The sequence below is a fragment of the Pholcus phalangioides genome, unplaced genomic scaffold (genome assembly GCF_987345545.1).
Source record: "Pholcus phalangioides strain wild (caught in Gottingen) unplaced genomic scaffold, Ppha-v1.0 ptg000016l_1, whole genome shotgun sequence".
NCBI lineage: Eukaryota > Metazoa > Arthropoda > Arachnida > Araneae > Pholcidae > Pholcus > Pholcus phalangioides.
In genome coordinates, this window is record NW_028301609.1 from 12,032,315 (window position 1) to 12,052,090 (window position 19,776).

The following is a 19,776-nucleotide window of genomic DNA, read 5'->3' on the forward strand; positions in this document are numbered from 1 at the left end:
CAAGCTATTCATTTTGCATGAAGATATAAGAATTTTTTTCTCTGAAATGAATGGATTTTTTGGGAGATCGGCTTATACACGGGTTTTCAATTTATTGCGGTTTTGGTGGTCCTGAAGTGGGAGGGTCGGCTTATATGCGAGTCGGCTTATAAACGAGTATATACAGTAGTTATTATTCATAATGCAACTTTTGGGTAAAATTCATTTCAATACATTTTCTTTCCTACCATGTCACAGCATTAATGTTTTCCCTAAATTTTAAAATTTGGTTTTCCAAAAAAATTCACTCTCCTGTGCCCAATATGAAAGAATTCCACCAAGAATGGTGTACCATTCAAAATGTTTGCTGCATGGTTAATGGGTTTTGGTGTCATAATCTTTTCATTTTAATTTTAAAAAAGGTGATTTTCTACTTTATTTTTCAGGAGTGAAGTTGAAGGTGGAAATTTTTGCAAGCAGCGAATTCAATCGTTAATTTAAGAAAATTATTCAGCAATTATACTGATATTATGATTCCTTCGATACAGGACAGTAAATTAAGAATTTTTAAAACATACATTCAAAATATATCTGCATGCTAAAACTAACTGCTATTCAAACTTTTGTGAATAATTAAAGTCTAAGAGCCCATTGAAAACGGTTCTGTATCCTTTGAGACTTGATATTTCATTTGAATGTTTTCAACACTTACTTGCAGAAAAATCGTAAAGAAAATGCAGTAAAATCTTGATATAATGATACTCTGTGAACCAAAAATATATATAACTGTAGAGGGATTATCATTATATGAAGAAGCAGCAATTTAACGTTAGACTATGGGCATTTCCAAACTCATAGAAAAGCATTATTACAGAGGGATTTATCGGTATATCGAGTACCATTGTAATGTGATTTTATTGTAGAGTTTCATTTACTAATGTAATCAATCTGCTATCAATTATTGTTCTTTACTTATTTTAAAACATGTAAAATGCTTCCGAAATTTTGAGACATTCATTTCAAGTCTTTAATGTGAATATGCTCTCAAACATCTTCCTCTGAGAATATTCTTAAAAGCATTCTTTCTCTCTCAATCAAAGATTATTGCTCAGAATTTTATGCCTCTATGGCTAGCCAAGATTAAATTTTCATTGAGATGGAATCATTGTTTCAAAAAGTATTCAGCTGTTATGATTTAAAAATGAATATAAGAAATATATCAAGGCTTGATTTATTTGTCAATATTATTCTAAATAAGAATGCAAAGTGTAGGAATGAGAAAGCTCAGCAGGAATGAAGAAGTAACGACCCATTTTATGTATTCCAATTTTTAATTTTAATTTATTTCTGTACATGAGAAAAAATTATGCAGAACATTTTAACCCCTTAACTGCCACTGACATATATACACACACCTTATGGAGTCTATGTGTTAACTGTCACGGTGTATTTATACGTATTTACAGCACGTGAGCAAAAAAAAGATGGCACTGGGGAGCTGATCATGTAAGATTTCATCAGCAGTTAAGCGGTTAAAGCTGAATTATTGTAGATAAACATTATTAATTAATTAACACGCTGAATTATTGTAGATAAACATTATTAATTAATTAACACGCTGAATTATTGTAGATGGTATACATAGTTATAGAAGTACAGTCAAACCATGGAAAAAAAGGAGCAAATGATGACCTGACGAGTTCCATGGTCGATGAGGGTTAACAAAAATTTCTCTTAGAGGGGCAAGCAGATGGGCCTGTAGAACAACTTATAATATTGATACGCAAGAATGCTAGTTCGAGCAGCAGTAGGATAAAGTGCATTACGCGTGCGGGTATTATATTTTAGAAAAAAAATTATTAAAGTTAATTTTACTGTTCATTGATAAATGATTACACAAGTTGATAACACTTGTAATGGCTTGACAAAGTAAATTATTCCTCATTTTATCATGGAGAATTATCATTTAAGTAAACTAGATAGTGTGGAGTCTGGATAGCCGTGAGACAGACAGTCGAGAATCTACTGTATATGAGCAGGAGGAATCTTGATAGTGTGGGAGGATGAGTGATGGGGGAGAATAATAAGTGATAGTTCTCATGAAGCATCTCTGGATAATGGCTACATTATTTAGGTTTTCAGACTTTCTGCAACCTCAGATCAAGTGACAATGAGATTTTCTTCCTGACGTTTCACCCACATCTGTGGCAGGCTTCATCTGAGGTTATTTGGATGTAAGTCTCTGCAGCAAGCGAGACGAAGCAAGTACGAAGCCTTTCTCACTTGCCGCGGAGACTTACATCCAAATAACCTCAGATGATGCCTGCCACAGATGTAGGCGAAATGTCAGGAAGAAAATCTCCTAGACCATGGCCTAATAACCAGAAAACCGTTTGCAAGTCATTTAACGCCAGCCATGAAAGCCTTAGACAATATTTACTGACAAACTATACTGAATTTTATATAATTACCTACATATAAATATACTTACATACGAGTCATTCAATAAGTGATCATCGGAAGAGGCTTGCAAAGGGTGATCAATTATGTCTTTATCTTTGCCATCTGTCCACCAACAAAAAAAAAAAAAAGAGTTTGAATTATAAAATTTAAAATAATATATTTTTCTGAAAATTCTTAAAGAAGAAAGTTATTACCTATTTCAATTCCAAACATTGAATCGTCCGTGGATTTTGTACTTTCACTATTTTCTTTTGCATCATTGAAAATGATAGGATCCTAACCATGCAAAAAAAAACAAATGTTGATCACTACTTGACTCTCTAGAATCAAATTGTAATCTAGATTTATTTCACCACCTTAATTTAACATAGATTATGCATTGCTTGATATGTTAGAAAATTAAAGAGTTTATGTACCTGTTGCGGGTAGTATTTTGGGAAAAACTGAATCCACGGATCTGGCAAATTTAATGCACCGTTCATTTCTTCGTGAGAATTATGAGTAGAATTATTTTCTGACTTCGACGAATTTATCTGAAGGAGGTGGCAGCAAGAAGATCCATAAGAACTTTTCATACTTTGATAGATAGCCTCTGCTCTATTACCATAAAATTAATACCATGAAAAAGAAATAAAAGAAATATCCATTGTTTATTCAAAAGGCAAAATTATATTAAATATATATATATATATATATATATATATGTATGTATAAGCAGTATTACCATATACATTCGTGTATAAGCCGCCGCCCCCCCCCCTCACTTCAGGCCCACCAAAAATGCAATAAATTGAAAACCTGTGTATAAGCAGATCCTCAAAAATCAGAGCATTTTAGAAGGATATATAGATAGAACCACTCACAACCCCAGACTTATGCCAAGCAACTTATTTTAATTAACTATTTCCCCCCCCCCCAACTCTGAAAAGTGTTTTGCACACACACATTCACACTCTCATGCATTTGAAACTTCAAATGAATTTAAATTTCTCACTAAAACTTCACTGGATAATAAAATATTTCAGGCTTCGAAGAATTCCTGAAATGCCCACTTTATCTTAGGGAAGGCTATTATTATTAGCTGAGGATTATGCTCATCAGCAAGTTGATTGTTTTTTTTTTTACTTCCTATTATTACAAAATGTTTTCTGACAACCCTTATATTACATATCAAATTTAATCTGGTTGGAATATTCATATTAGCTTTTTTTAATGATAAAACACTTAATGTTATATTTTTCTCATTAATCAGAGGTTAAACTATATAAAAAATTTTGCAATACAGTCAAATCTCGTTTTAACACTTTTCTAATCGCACCCACATAAGTTTACATAGGATCAATGCGAAAACGAGGAATTCACTATAACGAAGTGATTTCTTTTGTCTCTTGAAGTTTGTTACAACGGGATTCAACTGTATTATATTTCAGGTCATTAACTGTTTTGCAAAATAGTGTCACTCAGTGGTAAACTAATACCCAAAAGTAACCAGGAAGTCAAATAATATCAAACGATGATTACACAGCATTTCCATCCAACCCAATGGATTACAATACTCACTTTGCCAAACTCTCTGCAGACGTGTCATGCAGAAGCAAATAATACTTGAACGTGTGCGTGAAGAACCAACGAGAGTTATTTAGATGAGAGTTCTGAAGTTGAAGTTGAGCTTGCTGCTGGCAAAGATCATGAATTTGACTGAGGGGATCATGATGAGAGGATGAAACTACAAAAATACCTTTGAACTGTTAAGGAACTGAACTTCTAAAAAATTGACACATTTTCTTCAATTATTCATTCTGGGAGGAGGGGGGAAGTCTAAGAGGTAAGGAGATTCCATGAGAATAATGTTTAATGAAGCAAATACACATGTGTGTAACAATGATTTTTCTCTTCAAATAAAAAGCATTTCATCTCCTAATGCAGATGAAACCAACAAAAAAAACTTAAAGTTTTCTCTTAAATGAATGGTAATTACTTTTTACTTTCTGTATGATGATCTTTCTCTATGATGACACATAATCATTATATCATAACATACTTATTCACACTTTATTAACTGCATACAACCCCCCAGTCATCATAAGTGTAAAACCAAAAAGAAGAGACCAACGTAGCTTACTCCGCAGCTTGACAAATCCCAGGGGCCTGGTCGCCATGGCGACTACAAAAGTGGTGTTGGTGCCTAAAATTTTCTATACAATAGACTCTTGCAAACCCGGCACATATTACACCAGGGTGCTGTGAGTTACTGGAAGTCAATTTAGAGCGGTATTCACAGACATGGTTTAAGCTATAGTCACAATTTTTTGATAAGAGATCAACACGGATTGGTTAAATTCAGGGTTTTAACCAATCTATGTTGATCTCTTATCCAAAAATTGTAACTACAGGTTTAAACCATGTTGGTGAATACGGCCCTTAGTGTCCATTTAGATATTAACTTCTCTATATAGACATGCAGCAACATATTTTGCTCTTCTATATGCTACAAAATAAACCTACCAAAACATGCCAGATGTTTGGATGGGCCAGATTACTGAGCATTTGATTTAACAATCAGAGTTTAGGGGCACAAAATTTTCTGATTTCATTGTTATGATGCGTCTTCCATTATCAAAAGGAATCATCAAGTGTCGGAAAAGTTAGAAAAATATTATTTAGTACCATTTTTCTTAAGCAATAATTTATGGTTGGCTCTTACAAAATTTGGCTGGCTCCTAAATATTTTTTCGAATTGTGAAGTTCTGGCCTATACTCTAAAATGAAGGTTTCTTATGTCATAAAATGTCATGTATGCAATATCATTTTCAAATATACTAAAGGATACAGGATAAATAATGATGAAGAAACTCATGTTCCATAGGTGAAAGGACTTGGAAGAAAACCTCACGGTAGGCTTCAAACCAAGGTGTAGACGCTGTAAAACAAATTTGTGAATGTGAAAGTCAAAAACATTAATATATATGTGAAAAAAGTTGGCAGTTATGAAGAATTTAACATTACAGTAATACCTCAACTGTACCCAGAGTGGCACGATTCTGGAGTTAAGTGCTTTTCTGTGAAAAATGCACATTTCTGAAATTCTAGCATAACCATGTGATAAAGTAAAGATTATTAAATGATAATCAAATAAGTTGTTTTATATGAACAGTACATATGTAATGAAACTACGCCAACTTTTGAGTGGCTAAAGTACATAGAAATAAAATCTTTGCTGTGATTTTTGATAGAATCTCAAGGATTGTATGGTATCTTCTCATGGTTTCTCACTTACACCCAGCAATACTCTGCCTGTCTTTAAAAAAAATTGTTCAATGTGATATTCTTTAATGGCAATGCACTTGCTCCAGAACTCTCAATTACAAGGGTCCCACTGAAAAAATTAGAAAAAGGATGTGTGGGATGGGAGGATGCTTCTCCCGCTGCCCCCCCCCCCCCCCCCCAGACAACATAAATCATAGCACAATATAAAAACACTCAAAAATTTTATTTTCAAAAAATTAGAAAAAAAACTCTCAGCACTATTCCAGTCACTTTCCTGTAAGATTGATTCAAACCAAAGAAAAATGACAGAAAACAAAATCAATTTTGTACAGGGGTGGGAAGTGACAAAGTCCTTTTCTGAGCAGCTTTGGAGCAGCAAAATTCAGGATTCGGAGCAGTTTTGGAGCAGCAAATTCAGGATTCGCAGCAGCAAAATATAAGATTCGGAGCAGATATTTATAAATTGGAGCAACAAAATTAACAAGAATATTTTTATTCACCCTCACCCCTTTTCAAAATAAAACAACTTCACTGTCTTTTGTTATCAAACATCTTTTCATCAGCTTGTCTTTTGTTTTTGGTATTTGCAGTCTGGAACCGCAGCACTTCAAATGGGTTAAAAATTTTCTATAAGTTTTCAATTTTTTATACTCAGAAAAAAATTGTTGCAAAATAAGAATTTCGGTAGAATCAAGACGATGTTTGGCGATTCAGCACTCATTATTTGGCGACATTAGCGATCTGACACTCGTTATTTGGCGATCTGACACCCGTTATTTTGCGATATTGACCATTTAACACTCGTTATTCGGCAACATTGCCGATTTAATGCTCGTTATTCGGCAAAGTTTCTAAATGAGCATTCATAATTTGGCAGACATGCGCTTTTTACTCCCAGAAGGAAATATTTCTTCACAAAACATCACGATTTGACGCAATGACGCTCGACTACAGTCATTTCTGCTGCTTCCAGTGGCGAATTTTTTTTGTGAAAACGGAAACCGACTCACATTTACGCTTTAAAGCTGAAAGACCATTGCAAACCATCTTCAGTTGCATTGCACGATCACGGATATTACCAGGGTTTTGCGATGGAAAAGCCCGATGAGGGGGCGATAGTTTAAGTACAGCGGAATAAAACATGCCCTTCTCGGAAGGAATAGTTTCGCGGCAAAGCAGGAATAAAAATTTTTGGCGTCCTTTCCGAAATTCCGGGCATACCGAAGCAAAATTCGCTGTTTGGCGCAGAAAAATACGAAAATACACCATTGGAGCAGGATGGCACAAGATGTTAATTTTGGCGCAGTGTGGCGCAGAATTCCTACCCCTGATTTTGTACCAAAACAGTTTGTTCTCAGCAAAACCACAGATATCTGTCTCTCCTCACAATATATCACATTCTTTTCCTCAAGGAGTCTTCCCAGTTTGTCAACTGTTTTTTTTGATGCACAGTAAATTATATGACGACATGTAGGTCAATTTTTTTTACAAATGACGCTCCTATAAGACCACTTCCTAAAACACAGTGCAAAATGTGTAAATAATTATAAGGTCTATTGTAAGTAAGTCAAAGTGAACCACATGATTTTACTGCGCTATTCTTTTTTTAAAGAGATTTGTTTATGTTTTACTATTCAATGCCAGCGTCATTGTTTCTGACAAATGAAGCATTTTCATTTTTAGCTCTTTGCTGAGCGTTGTAAACATTGTTTATGCCCCTGTATATCCTAAAAATAAAGAAGAGAACTGAATGGTATTGGGTAGCATCAGAATCACAAAACTTAAAATAGGCCTATGTATCCAACTCTGCTCTATTGTGTATACTGTTGTTTAACCTATACACAAAATATGTACCATACATTTTTTAAAATTAAATAGTTTATTGAGAAGAGAAAAGAAAAATACAATATATATATATATATATATCATCATCAACAACAATCATTTTCAATCCACTGCTGGATGAAGGTCTCCTCTAAATTTTTCCATTCAGCTCTGTCTGATGCTTTAGCCATCCAGTTGACTGCTGCCACTTTCCTGATCTCGTCAATCCATCTTGCGTGGGGACGCCTTCTTGGACATTTAACACCACCTTAGAATACTTGTGTCCATCTGTTGTCCTGTCTTCTTGCAATATGTCCAGCTCATTTCCATTTCAATCGTTTGATTCTTTCCATGAAATCATACATCTTTGTGTGGTTCCTTATCTAAGTGATTCATTTTCTGTCTCTCCTTGTGATGCCTAGCATACATCTTTCCATGCTCCTTTGTGTTGTCTGTAGCCTTTGTATTGTCTTGCTTGTGAGTGCCCATGTTTCAGCTCCAGTCAGTGCTGGCAGCACACACTGGTTAAAAACTTTTCTTTTCAGGCAAAATGGCATATGACTCTTCAGAATTCCACAGTTTTTGCCAATAGTGCTCCATCCAATCCTGATCCTTCTGGTTATTTCCTTAATGATTCCGTTGTCCATGGTAATTTCTTGTCCCAGGTATACATAGCTTTATACTTTTTCTATCTCTGTGTTGTTGAGCGAGATTGTCCTCTTCAACCCAAAGGGGTTGAACATAACTTTAGTCTTTTGAATATATATATATAAAATTCTACTTTCAAAGGATAGCTTGTTTTGTCCAGAGTATACAAACATAAATTTTTCTGTGGTGGCAAATACTTTCATAATAAGGTCATTACTAAACAAAATATACAAATAGACACAAATATATTACAGAAGTCTTGGTGTGACAACACTGCATACCGAGGGCAGAGAAGTACCTTCTTATTGTAGTAAAAGATAATCAATTTTCATATTTTATTTCATTTGGCAGGTTATTAAAATATAATGGAGCCAAATATACGAGTTGCTTTTGGGTTCATGTTTTTTTTAAGTTATGTAATATTATATTGAAAACCTCTTCAGAGACGTGTGTTTGTTGGGCACTGCCTGATTTCAAGCCAAGTTCAATTTTCATAAATAAACATTAGACTTTGTTATATATATATTTTTTTTTTTTTTTCAATATTAAATCTATAGTCTGATTTATAATTATAGGCAGATGGTGTAAAGTTACGAGAGGAAATAATATTTAGGGTTTTTTCAGGGCACTTACTAAAACATTCAAGTTGGACTCATAAATCTCCTTCCCAAACACATATAGCATACTGAATACATGAGTAGAACCAAGCGAAATAAAGTGTATCAATAAATTGAGGGGAGATATTTTTCAAGCAATATAAACAAACATTCATGTGTTTTATTTTGTTACTAACTGCATGCGTTTGGAATTATGAATGTTATTGTCCAAGACCATGAAGTAGTAAATATAAAATTATATAAAATTATTTTTTCCCATCCAGACAAGTTTTTAATGACTACTCAAAACAATGAAGCAAAATGAATGAGTTTGAACTCTCAAACTAAGCAAAAGAAAAATTAACGAACCAAATGGTCCATATCAGGATTTAAGCTGTATAAAAAATTCCTTTCGCAAAAAAGCGAAAATGGGGGGAAAAGCTTTAGCAAAATGCTACGATGCTAAGGGGCCATTCAAGTATTACGTCAGCAGATTTTTAGCCATTTTTGACCCCTCCCCCCTTGTCAGCAAAACACTGATCCCCTCCACCCCTTGTCAGTGTAACAATAGTTAGGAACCATCCTGGGTAGTTATGCTGGGTTGTCGCATCAGCAATATTTAGTCAGCAGCTTAGAATATTTCATATCTTCAAAAAGGGTGGTTAATGACGTAAGCAACCTTCAAACCCCCCCCCCCCCCACCCCACGTCATCAAAAGTCAGCAAATCCGAAACCCCCCCCCAATGCTGACGCAATACTTGAATGATCCCTAATGTAATATAATTGATGGTTGGATGTCTACTCGTTGCTTACCTTTGTACGCATTTTTGCGAAAGTGGCTACTACTTTTTTCGCATTCTACGATTTTCTTTCGCATTTTGCGAAAAATGCGACCGTAGCTTAAACCCTGGTCCATATACACCCACAAATAACTTGATAAAAAAAAATGATACATCTGCTTTGGCAGAATCATTGATTGTAATCTAGTACAATTGCGTTATTTGGCAATATTTTGATGATTCCCTCTTCATTTAAAAAATACAATTTTTGTTGACAGGATTTGGTAAAAAAAAATAGGAAAAACAGAACATTTTACCAAAAAGTAGGACGAGTGGGAGCCCTATTGTTAATTTTGACTAATGGGTGAAGGTTGCCTTTTGCTTCCAAACACAAGCAATCTATTTCTTTTGATGGACTAAAAAGGTTATTAAAACATAAAGCATTCATACCATGTCTTTCATTTGCACACACAGATTTCAGTGAACAGATTTTTTCAAGGACCTAACTGCAGGCACAAGGCAATTAAATTTCATGAAGTTTTAGCAAAGTACAATAGCACATCGATTATCCAAACATCAATTTTCTGAACAACTCGGTCAACCGAACACCTTTTCAACTTAATTCATTTTCAGTTTTCTATAGTCACTGATGCTGAACACAATTGGTATTTTCTTGGAACTTGAATCCTCTTATCTCTCAACTCGATAGTCTCGTTCTATTATACAATAATCCACTTCCAAACAATTGTACATACCGTACCTGTGAGCTATAGATGTAAACAATGGCGGACCTGGGTACAGTGTATGCAGTTACAAACAATTGACAAGCAAACAAACGCGTGAATAGGAGCAGATTTAGCTGTCATCTTTTTTTCTTGTACACGAATTCATCTTAATTCTGTGGGCGTGCCTTAATGAAAGGGAGGCAAGGGTCTTCGTGACAACAAAACAGTTCTTATCACGGTTTTGTCTGGGGGGGGGGGGGTATCTTTCCTAGCTTGCTTAAAACAAATATTTTTCAATCTTTCTTTAGCTTTGCCAGTGTCAATACTTTTCATCGCTCTCAAGTGCAGAATGGCAACAAAACGAAAAGTGTTGTTTTAGACATCGAAAAAAAAATTGAAATAGTGAAAAAAGATTGAAAGCAGGTGATGGTGGAAATTTGCAGCTGAATATGGACTAGGTGTGGCAACCCCCAATGATTTAAAGAAAATTGAGATAACATAGAAAATTTTACAGCCAGTTTGTAAACAGCAGATGGACAGTCTTGCAAAGATTTAGAAAGTTATGCCTGTATTTTCATGGTTTTAATGTAACCGCTGACGAAGATTAAAATTTTCCAGATTCGAAAGAATGCTTAGATATGCTTCAGGAACTCCCTGTATTCCAGTCCTGTCATGAAAGGATATGTTGCAGTGGTTGAAAATTAATAGTAACGATCCGGGATATCATTTTTTTGGATGACGGAGAAATAATTACAAAAGTGAATGATCAAGTTGATCAGGACTGTGAAAGTGATGAAGATGAACCAACGGCAGATGTAATAACTCACAGTGCGGCAGAATAGTGTTACACAAAATGTCTCGCGTGGTTAGAATCGCTGTCTAACACTAATCCGCTTCAATTTTTACTGTTGAAACTATTACGGGATGGGACGGCAAAATGTCAAAGCAGGTTTTGAAGCAATTAAATATGGATTCATTTTTTTCTTTTGTGATGCTTTTTTCATTTACGGTTTTTTCCCCATAAGTCAGTTAATTTTAATTATTTTAAGGGTTTTGTCACTGAATTTCAATCTATTCTTTTGTGTTATCAAATTAGTTTCGAAATCGATTTTCCGAAATTCACTTTTCTGAACACCCTTTGGTCCCAATGTGTTCGGATAATCGATGTTCTACTGTACTATAGTGGTACTGTTCCCTCACAGTAAGAATAGGAAAAAAGACAGTTTTTATAAATTTTGATCCCAATAAACTATTTTACTGTCATGTAAAATCGTACTCCAACTTACATGAATTTTACTAGTGTGTTTATCGTCGCTACCAAATATCATGTAAGTTTGAGGTATTGTTGTAGACTAAATTTCTTATGGCAGAATTAATTACTGATCATTGTTGATAAAGTTTCAAATCTTGAAAGCAATAATTCTAATAAGTAAATTGGTGCAAACTTTGTAATTTTGCTCTATAAATTCAAATATGCTCATAATAAGTATACTCACCATTATATCTTACTTGGTAATTTTCACCAATGACCGTATTGCACATCACCCCATCTGTTGAAATGGTAGCATTCGCTGCCACGGCATCGTGCATGACCTTCTTACCAATATTAATATGCGGGGGCTGAGAATGCATGTCTTTCATCACGATCCTGAGGTTCCTCATACTGCACGGAACATTTGATGGATCCCGAATAGTTACTGCATTAAAAATAGAGTGGCATGTTTGCTTGAGTTTTCAAATCATGAAATCAATTTCAATTACAACGCTTTAAAAATATTGGTTTTTTAATGTTTATGGGACCATTCAAATATTACATCAGCAGATTTTTAGCCATTTTTGACCTCCCCCCGTCCAGCAGCTTAGAATATTTCATATCTACCCCCCCCCCCCACCAACTCTGGCCGTATCACTATATTGCAATTTCAATTTACTGCCATTAATGAGATGAGTTGGAAAAATGAAGGCTCTGTCTATCGGTGGTTGCCTCAAGTTCGTTAGGGAAAATATCTTGACTATATCCTCTCTTGGGTTTGAACCCGGGACCTTGACAGCAACCTTCACGATGATAGACAAACATCTTACCACCACGCCACTCGGGATTCCCCCGAGCCTGACATAATATTTGAATGACCCCTATGTAATTTAGCAACAGAAGGAAATTCATACATTATAGAGCTTTACAAACTCCAGGCGCCTGGTCGTCATGGCGACTATAATCCCTTTTTCCCTTGGCAACATTTTGGCTATTTTCCCTACTAGTCTCAGGTTTGCTATTTTTTTCAAACAGTACCATCTCTAGCATACAGATGGTGCTGGTTACAATAGCCTTTTATTTCAGCTGGGTTTTTGAATAGTTTGGTTTTGTCCATCTAAGACGGTTGTTCTCAACCAGACATCCTGGTACAGGTTTCAAAGGATGGGGGACATCCGTGACCTTGGATGAGCAAAAAAAATTTTTTTTGTTCTAACATCACGTGCTGAATATTATTCTGTAAAAGGGTATATATGGCCTTCATCTAAGTGACTAGTACCTTTCTAACCTTCACGTTATCAGCCTAAAAGAACCGCATAACAAATATCACGAACTTTCAATCTAATTAACATAATTTTTCCTTGTCTCAATTATAAATAGGGTGTATAGATATTCTAAATTCATAGGTTGTACCGTTTCTTCACTTGCTTTTTTTTCAATTCAGCTATAGTCAAATCCCGTTTTAACGAAGAATACTGTTATAGCGAAAATCCTGTTTTAATGAGCACATTTCTTCTAATTCTCTCTTTTTAAGTTTATATAGGAGCAATGAAAAAACCTGGAATTCCTTTATAATGAAATTTCGTTATAACGAAGTGATTTCACCAGTCTTTTGGAGTTTTTTATAATGGGATTTGACTGCATTTTTATCCTAGCATCCATACAAGAGAGAGAAAAAACCTGATAGCTCTAATACATATTAGGAGTTTATGGAGGACATTAAATGGGAATTACTCAGTCATTTGTTACTCATCTGGTCACGAAATCACTATCGTTTTACCATTTTCAACCCAGATGATTCGCATTTTAGTCTTTTTTTCTCTTGTTTTCATTTTTTCCTTCACGTGACATGTTTTGCCTTTAGTGACCATTATTTCCTCGCAAATACAAAATGTCACCAAAAAAAAAAAGATTTGACTATCGCTGTTTCTCAGGAATCTTTTACCTTTGGGGACTTTTTTTTTGACAATTCCCTTTCTAGCTTGCTGGCACTTTTGTCCCTGGTCAACCTTTTTTTTTCACTTGCGCTTCTTTCCCTGTCCACTAGAATTATTTCCTTGGACTTCTGGGTTGCATTCCCTTTTTTTAATATTCGTTATTGTCTGAAAGGGTGATGCTACCCCCATCCTCCCCAGAGGTCGCTAGTAATAATAGGCTTTTTAGGGCGAGGATTTGAACAGTCTGCTAACATTTCAGAGCCTTTTTCTTTTTTGTTGTATCACATATATCGTTTTCCCCAGCATGTTACATTGTTTTTTTCCTGCTTAAATTCTTATGTTGGATTTTATTAGGTTGCACATTTAATATTTCCATTTTAATTTTTTGCATACTAGCCCTTGTAGTTTTAATCCTACAAATTTTTTTCATTTAACCCAGAGACTGTCGTTATTCGACCCTGTTTATCTGAATTTTTTTTTCTTTGACAAAAAAAAGACATCGAAAGTATGACTTTTACTTGGCAACTTCTGGTCATGATTTAGGCAGTTTTTCTCTCCAAATTGAAAAAACGCCAACACATCGCCAAAAGGGATAAACTGTGTCAACTACGGGCGTTTCTTTCCACAATAAATTGAATATACAGTGAAGAGATACAAGTTTGCTATGGTGTTTTATGCTCCATATGGGTTGGTTTATCACCCCCCTTTTCATTTGGCAGATTATGTAAAGTTCACCCTGTATATCACTAAATTATAGCTGTTGAATGGAGAAGAATAACACGAATTCAGCTACTATTCTGAACATGCTTGCGATTTTTTTTTTTTTTTTATCTATGCGATATGCATAAAGAAAGCAATTAAAAATCAATGTATCAACTGCAGCAAGACAGGTACTGTCACACTTGACCGTTCAGGAACAGCCAACTTACTTTCCGAAGTGATGCGACAAAAGGGTTGCACCATCTCGACGAATGTCAAGTTGTTCTTGGCGCATATGGTCTCAACATCTTCGCTGCATAAAACTGCAACACGTGGGGAAAACAAATCTTGAAGAAGCTCCGAAGCTGTCTGTTTACACGTAGCCATAATTTTTATGCTCTGTAATAATTCATTTAATTACTGACAACCAATCAACTTTTATTACTCTATAAATAAGTAAAACCGAGTTTGCGAACACTTATCAATGAAAACATCATGGACCACAAAAAAAAAGTTTTTCTTTCTATGGTTTGCAAATGAAATCTTTTCAAATGCACTTCATTTTGTGAGATGATAATAATAAACGAGGGAGGACTTGACCCCAAAAACACTGCTGTGGTCAACGAATCAGCGGCGAATTTTAACGTTTTCACTCGGTTTAAAATGAAATAATGGTCACTCAAGTTTTTCCCCGAATCGTATAATTTCACGTCTCACAGCATTTCAACCACGTGCTCCGCAACAATCGGAAACAACGGCATCGATTTTGAACATACTTCAAGTTAAAAAATGGGTGGAAAGCACGAATTTTTTCGCTTCCAGCTCGGTTTGGAGCACGAGGAACACGTGCGATGAAGGTGGCCGCGGGACACAGCTGTTCAATCAAGGAACTCAAAATAATAAGGAGGCACCTCCGATTTCGTTGCCATAATCATAGATCATGTGACCATACGTCCCGTATTTTTGGAATATCTCTACTTTTTTTTTTGTAGTATTCGTTCAATTATCGGTTCATTGAGGGAGCTCGTATCAATACATACTTTAAGAGAAGTCACGTCAAAATGTTTCAATAGTTAATTCCTTTTTTTACGTGAGTTGTGTATCAACGAAATGACCCGTTTTCTTTCAAATATGGTCACATTTTTCAAAATTGTGCCAGGTCACGTGGTTTTGATCAGGGACTAACCAATACCTTCTAGAGCAGGTATTGGGCTAACGAGAAAGAGGGGCTCTCTTTCTCGTTAGCCCCGGTTTTGTTCCCACTTGATTCTGAATTTTCATAAACTGACCATATTTTATCGAGAGAAATACAGAAAATTTGGATTCCAAATACGGGACACCGCCAAAAATTATGCCAAAACCGATAAAAATTTGCCAAATGCTGCTGAAATTACGCAAAAATTACAATGGTGGGAAATGAAGCATTACTGCAAATTGCAGTGGATTAAAATTAATTCCACGATAAAAAAACACGTTCACCAAGACAAATGTGGGAGATTAATATTCTTATTTAGTTGTAATTATCATATAATTTATGAGTTGAAAAATAATTTTAATCTTTGACTTCAATGAAGAATAAAAATTCAAGTAGGCTTCGTGTAAAATACGGGAAAAACCGGGGCTCTTTTGCCAAAAAGTCGGGAAGGCCAGAAAAATAGAAAATACCGGGACTGTCCTGGGAAATACGGGACGTATGGTCACCGTAAATTTTCATCAATTTTGCATTTTCATATATAAATTCTTGAATTATATATATATATATACTTCTTTCATCAATTCCGGTGAATTATTATTATTTTTTTTTTTTTGTTAATTTCGATTACGGTGTTTTAAATTCAAATAATTCGAAATTTTCATTTATTTCAGGATTTTTTTTCTTACATTACCCCTGAATTTTCATGAGTTCTGGAATTTTTTCCATACCGTTAATTCTGCATTTCCATAAAATTTACTTCTTTCTCGTTTAATCTGATTTTGTTTATACCGTTAATTTTGAATTTACATCAAGTCAGGGAAAAAAAATTACTTACTTTTAATTTTCACCAAAAAATTCTGGAATTATTTCTTTAATTGATTACAAATTTTCAGTGAGTCTGGAATTTTTTTTCCCGTTGATTCTAAATTTTCATGATAAATTGCGGAATTGTTAATTTCATTGATTCTAAATTTTCATCGATTCTGGAATTTCTTTGTACCGTTAATGCTGAATTTTCATAAACTCTAATTTTGTCCCGTTATTTCTGAATTTTCATTTACGGTATTTTGGAATTACTTTTTTCGGCGAAAAAAATAAGTTTGTCGGCGCTCGTTACAACGACCGTCCGTTGTAACGATCCTTCCATTATAACGACCGTTCGTTACGACAGGTCCCAACCATCCATAACAGAAGGACCCCACCGCGCGAAGCTCGTGACGTCACTGAAGGTGGGATATTGCATATACTACGAAAAAGGGTAAAGATGGCGCATGCGTCGGCCCGCTATATCTAATGGCTATAGGCAACACCATCTATAGCAGAAGACCTCCGCGCGAAGCTCGTGACGTCACTACTTCGCGAAACACCAACCCTGGCTATATTGCAATTTACTGCCATTAATGAGTTGAGTTTGAAATGACGGTGGGGGTTCTATCGGGGTTCTGTAGTCTTCGAATCACAGAGATTCTGGGAAAATTCTTAAATATCTTTATGCATTCTGCGGTTTTAACGGATTAAAGTTTTTCTTTTCAATCGAACCCAAAATTTCAGGAGCTGAAGTCACGCGCTTCTCTTTTTCTTGAATTCTTCACTTTCGAAGAATATCCCTGTGCTTTATTAAATTAAATTCGGAAATATTTTTAAAAGAGCAGTAATAATTGAAAAATTATCTGGTTAAGAGGAGGAGATAGTCCTTGATAGTCCCTTCAGTCCTTGCAATTCTAGGCTGACCACGTTTTATCATAAAAAATATGGAAAATCGCAGGATTTCAAGTACGAAAAATTGGCAATTGTTGCCAAATGTGATGCCAGAAGCAAGCTAAGTAGCCTAAAAAATTAACCTAATTGCTAAAAAGTAGGAACTGCGAAAGAGCAATCCCGCGAAAATTGGATTTATATATAGCCAACACATTGCAAACCCCTTCCTAATAAAAAATGTCTGGGTATTTTCTTGTATTTGTGTGACATGTTTCCCTTGATGCGAAGCATGTCATTACGTGATAAACTACAGATTTTTGAAGTATGTGAATTGGCACCCACATGTTTTCATCTCATTATGATTCAAAATCAATCCAATATATATATATCTTTCTCAATTTTCAATGCTTCTGTAAAGAAGCCAATAAATCAAGTGCTCACCCTTTGGTGAGAGCGGGCCACTCAAGTGACCTGTAAATATGCCGCGGGTCATTCAAGTGAACTGCTGCGGGTCACTTAGTTGATCTGGAAATGTGGCACTTTAGTGATCTGAGAATATCACGGCCGCTTCTGGGATCTGGAACATCGCCGCGGTGATCTGAAAATATGCCGCATGTAAATTAATTTATCTGGGAATGTGTCACAGGCCGTTTATATAAGTGATGTGGAATTGCAACCCCGAGTCACTTGAGTAATCTGGAAATGTGCCGCTTAGTTCATTTTTGCCAAATTAGGTTTAAGGTCGCGTGTCACATCAGGTTTGGCCTGCTATGGGGGCCCATGGATTGAACTAAACATGTATGAACTAAATAATACGAGAGATTGCACAATTGTAATTCTTCTTCAATAGAAATTTTTAATACTGGGAATTAGAGGTGATGAGGGTGAGATCGAAAATTATTGCCTTTATAACAATAATGTTTCGCACGGGAACCGAAAATCTGACGAGTTGTCCGATTCAATAAAAACGGAGATCTGGGATCCCGGACAAAAGAAAACAAATGGCCTGTGGGTATCTTGTAATTTCATGATAAATAAACAGTGGAAGAAACTCATTTGAAGAACTTTTCTCTCGCAACTGACGGCTTTTGAACGAGGTCACATCGTTGGAATGAGACAAGCGGGGGTGGACATATTGACGAATTGTCCACGAACTTGACAGGTTGTCGCCCGGCCTCTCTTGAAGCTAATTAAAAAACTTTGTTTCCAAGTGCAACATTCGCTGAAATATTTGGCTTCAAAAATCGGAGAAATGTTAAAGGGGAAAACTGCACAAAAATGATGGAAAGCAGCATAAACTAACGAACAAAAATGCTTTTCTTTCCCCAACTTTTCTCCGATTTTAAATTCAAATACCTCTATGAATGTTGCACTTAAAAACGTGGAACTTTTTTTGGCCTCGGGAGAAACAGGGCGACAACTTCCTAATTGGGTTTTTGAGCTTAGGGTATCCGTATAAAAAGTTTATTGTTCTATTCAAATAGCTATACAACCCCTTGCAATATGAATGATACATCTGAGGGACACGCAAATTTTGAATATTGCCCAACTTAAACAATAGGCTACCTAAAAAGTTTGACAAAGCTAGACAAATGCCCGAAAGGGGGTAAAAAAATTGTCAGGCACCTAAAAAATTACTTATGTGGAAGTTTACTTTAGTTATTGTCTATATATTGGGGGCAGACCCCCAAGCCACCCCTCGCTACGCCCTTGGTCTTAACGCATGAGTCTAGACGGACACTGCGCGGGGGAAGTCTCAACATATGAGGGGGGGGGGGCCTTCACAAAAATTAGATCTGATTGAAATTTTCGAAAATAAGCATGTAAATTTATAGCCAGGGAGAGTGAGAGAGAAGGACCTCAGAAAACTTACTTGGATACTGCAACCGTGTCAGTCAGTCCCCCCCCCCCTCCCTTCTACTTGCAGATGGGCCCATGGCTATGTTACTTGAATACTAATCATATGGTCAGCAATAGTACTGATGGTCTATACCAGTGGTTCTCAACCTGGGGCCATATGGTCTCCTTGCGGTCCTGGGATATTCTAGGGGGGCCACGGGTGAAAATCAGAAGAAGGGTGATCCACGACAGGTGGTGAAGGGAGTCATAGAAAACTGTGAAGAGAAAAGCCCTATAAGTGAAACATGGTTGAAAGATATTACTACTTTCAGAATCCATCAGATCCGTCCATAGAACCAGGAGCATCTTAACCTTGGATCTATATGAGCATGACCCGGGTCTACATGTCTATAACGGACGGAGGGGACTGCACTATATGGGATCTGGTACTATGATTTTCATATGTAAGCTATTATTTCCAGCTAAGTATGGAGGGCCGCCAGAGCGACGGTTGATATCTTGGGAGGGTCGATTTATCGTGCGAGATCGTTGGGTCATCCCGTGTTTTACACAGACCGTTTTTTACCATATAGTTTGACTCATGGGAGATATGATAATCCACCATTTGAATCCGTGACTAGCTAGGATTCCAGAGATTGATCTGTTTTATTAAAATTTCATTCATAATGAAAGAATAGAAAATATCCCACTCTTGGACGAGGGTAGAGAGGGGGGGGCCTGGATAGGACAGGGGACCACGAGAAAAAAATGTGATCCATAGGAATTCCCATTGGAATGACTAGTCTGTTCCAATATAGTCTGTACTCTCATGCATGAAATAAAAGGTCAGCTTTCACAACGCAGTTCATTAAATT

The 19,776-nt window shown here is 35.9% G+C and overlaps 1 protein-coding gene across 1 annotated transcript in view; it reads right to left on the reverse strand.

Annotated features, from left to right (window-relative positions):
• Positions 1–15,015, reverse strand: part of l(3)76BDm (trafficking protein particle complex subunit 8 homolog l(3)76BDm) — a 54,492-nt gene extending 39,477 nt beyond the window's left edge. Inside the window, exons 1-7 of the mRNA XM_089245606.1 lie at positions 14,400–15,015; positions 11,778–11,978; positions 5,273–5,362; positions 4,003–4,180; positions 2,859–3,039; positions 2,637–2,718; positions 2,471–2,544 (exon numbers count right to left, since the gene is read on the reverse strand). Coding sequence (XP_089101732.1) covers positions 2,471–2,544; positions 2,637–2,718; positions 2,859–3,039; positions 4,003–4,180; positions 5,273–5,362; positions 11,778–11,978; positions 14,400–14,556 — 963 coding nt within the window. The 5' untranslated portion in view covers positions 14,557–15,015. The remainder of the gene's footprint in view (positions 1–2,470; positions 2,545–2,636; positions 2,719–2,858; positions 3,040–4,002; positions 4,181–5,272; positions 5,363–11,777; positions 11,979–14,399) is intronic.
• Between the last annotated feature and the right edge of the window lie 4,761 nt (positions 15,016–19,776).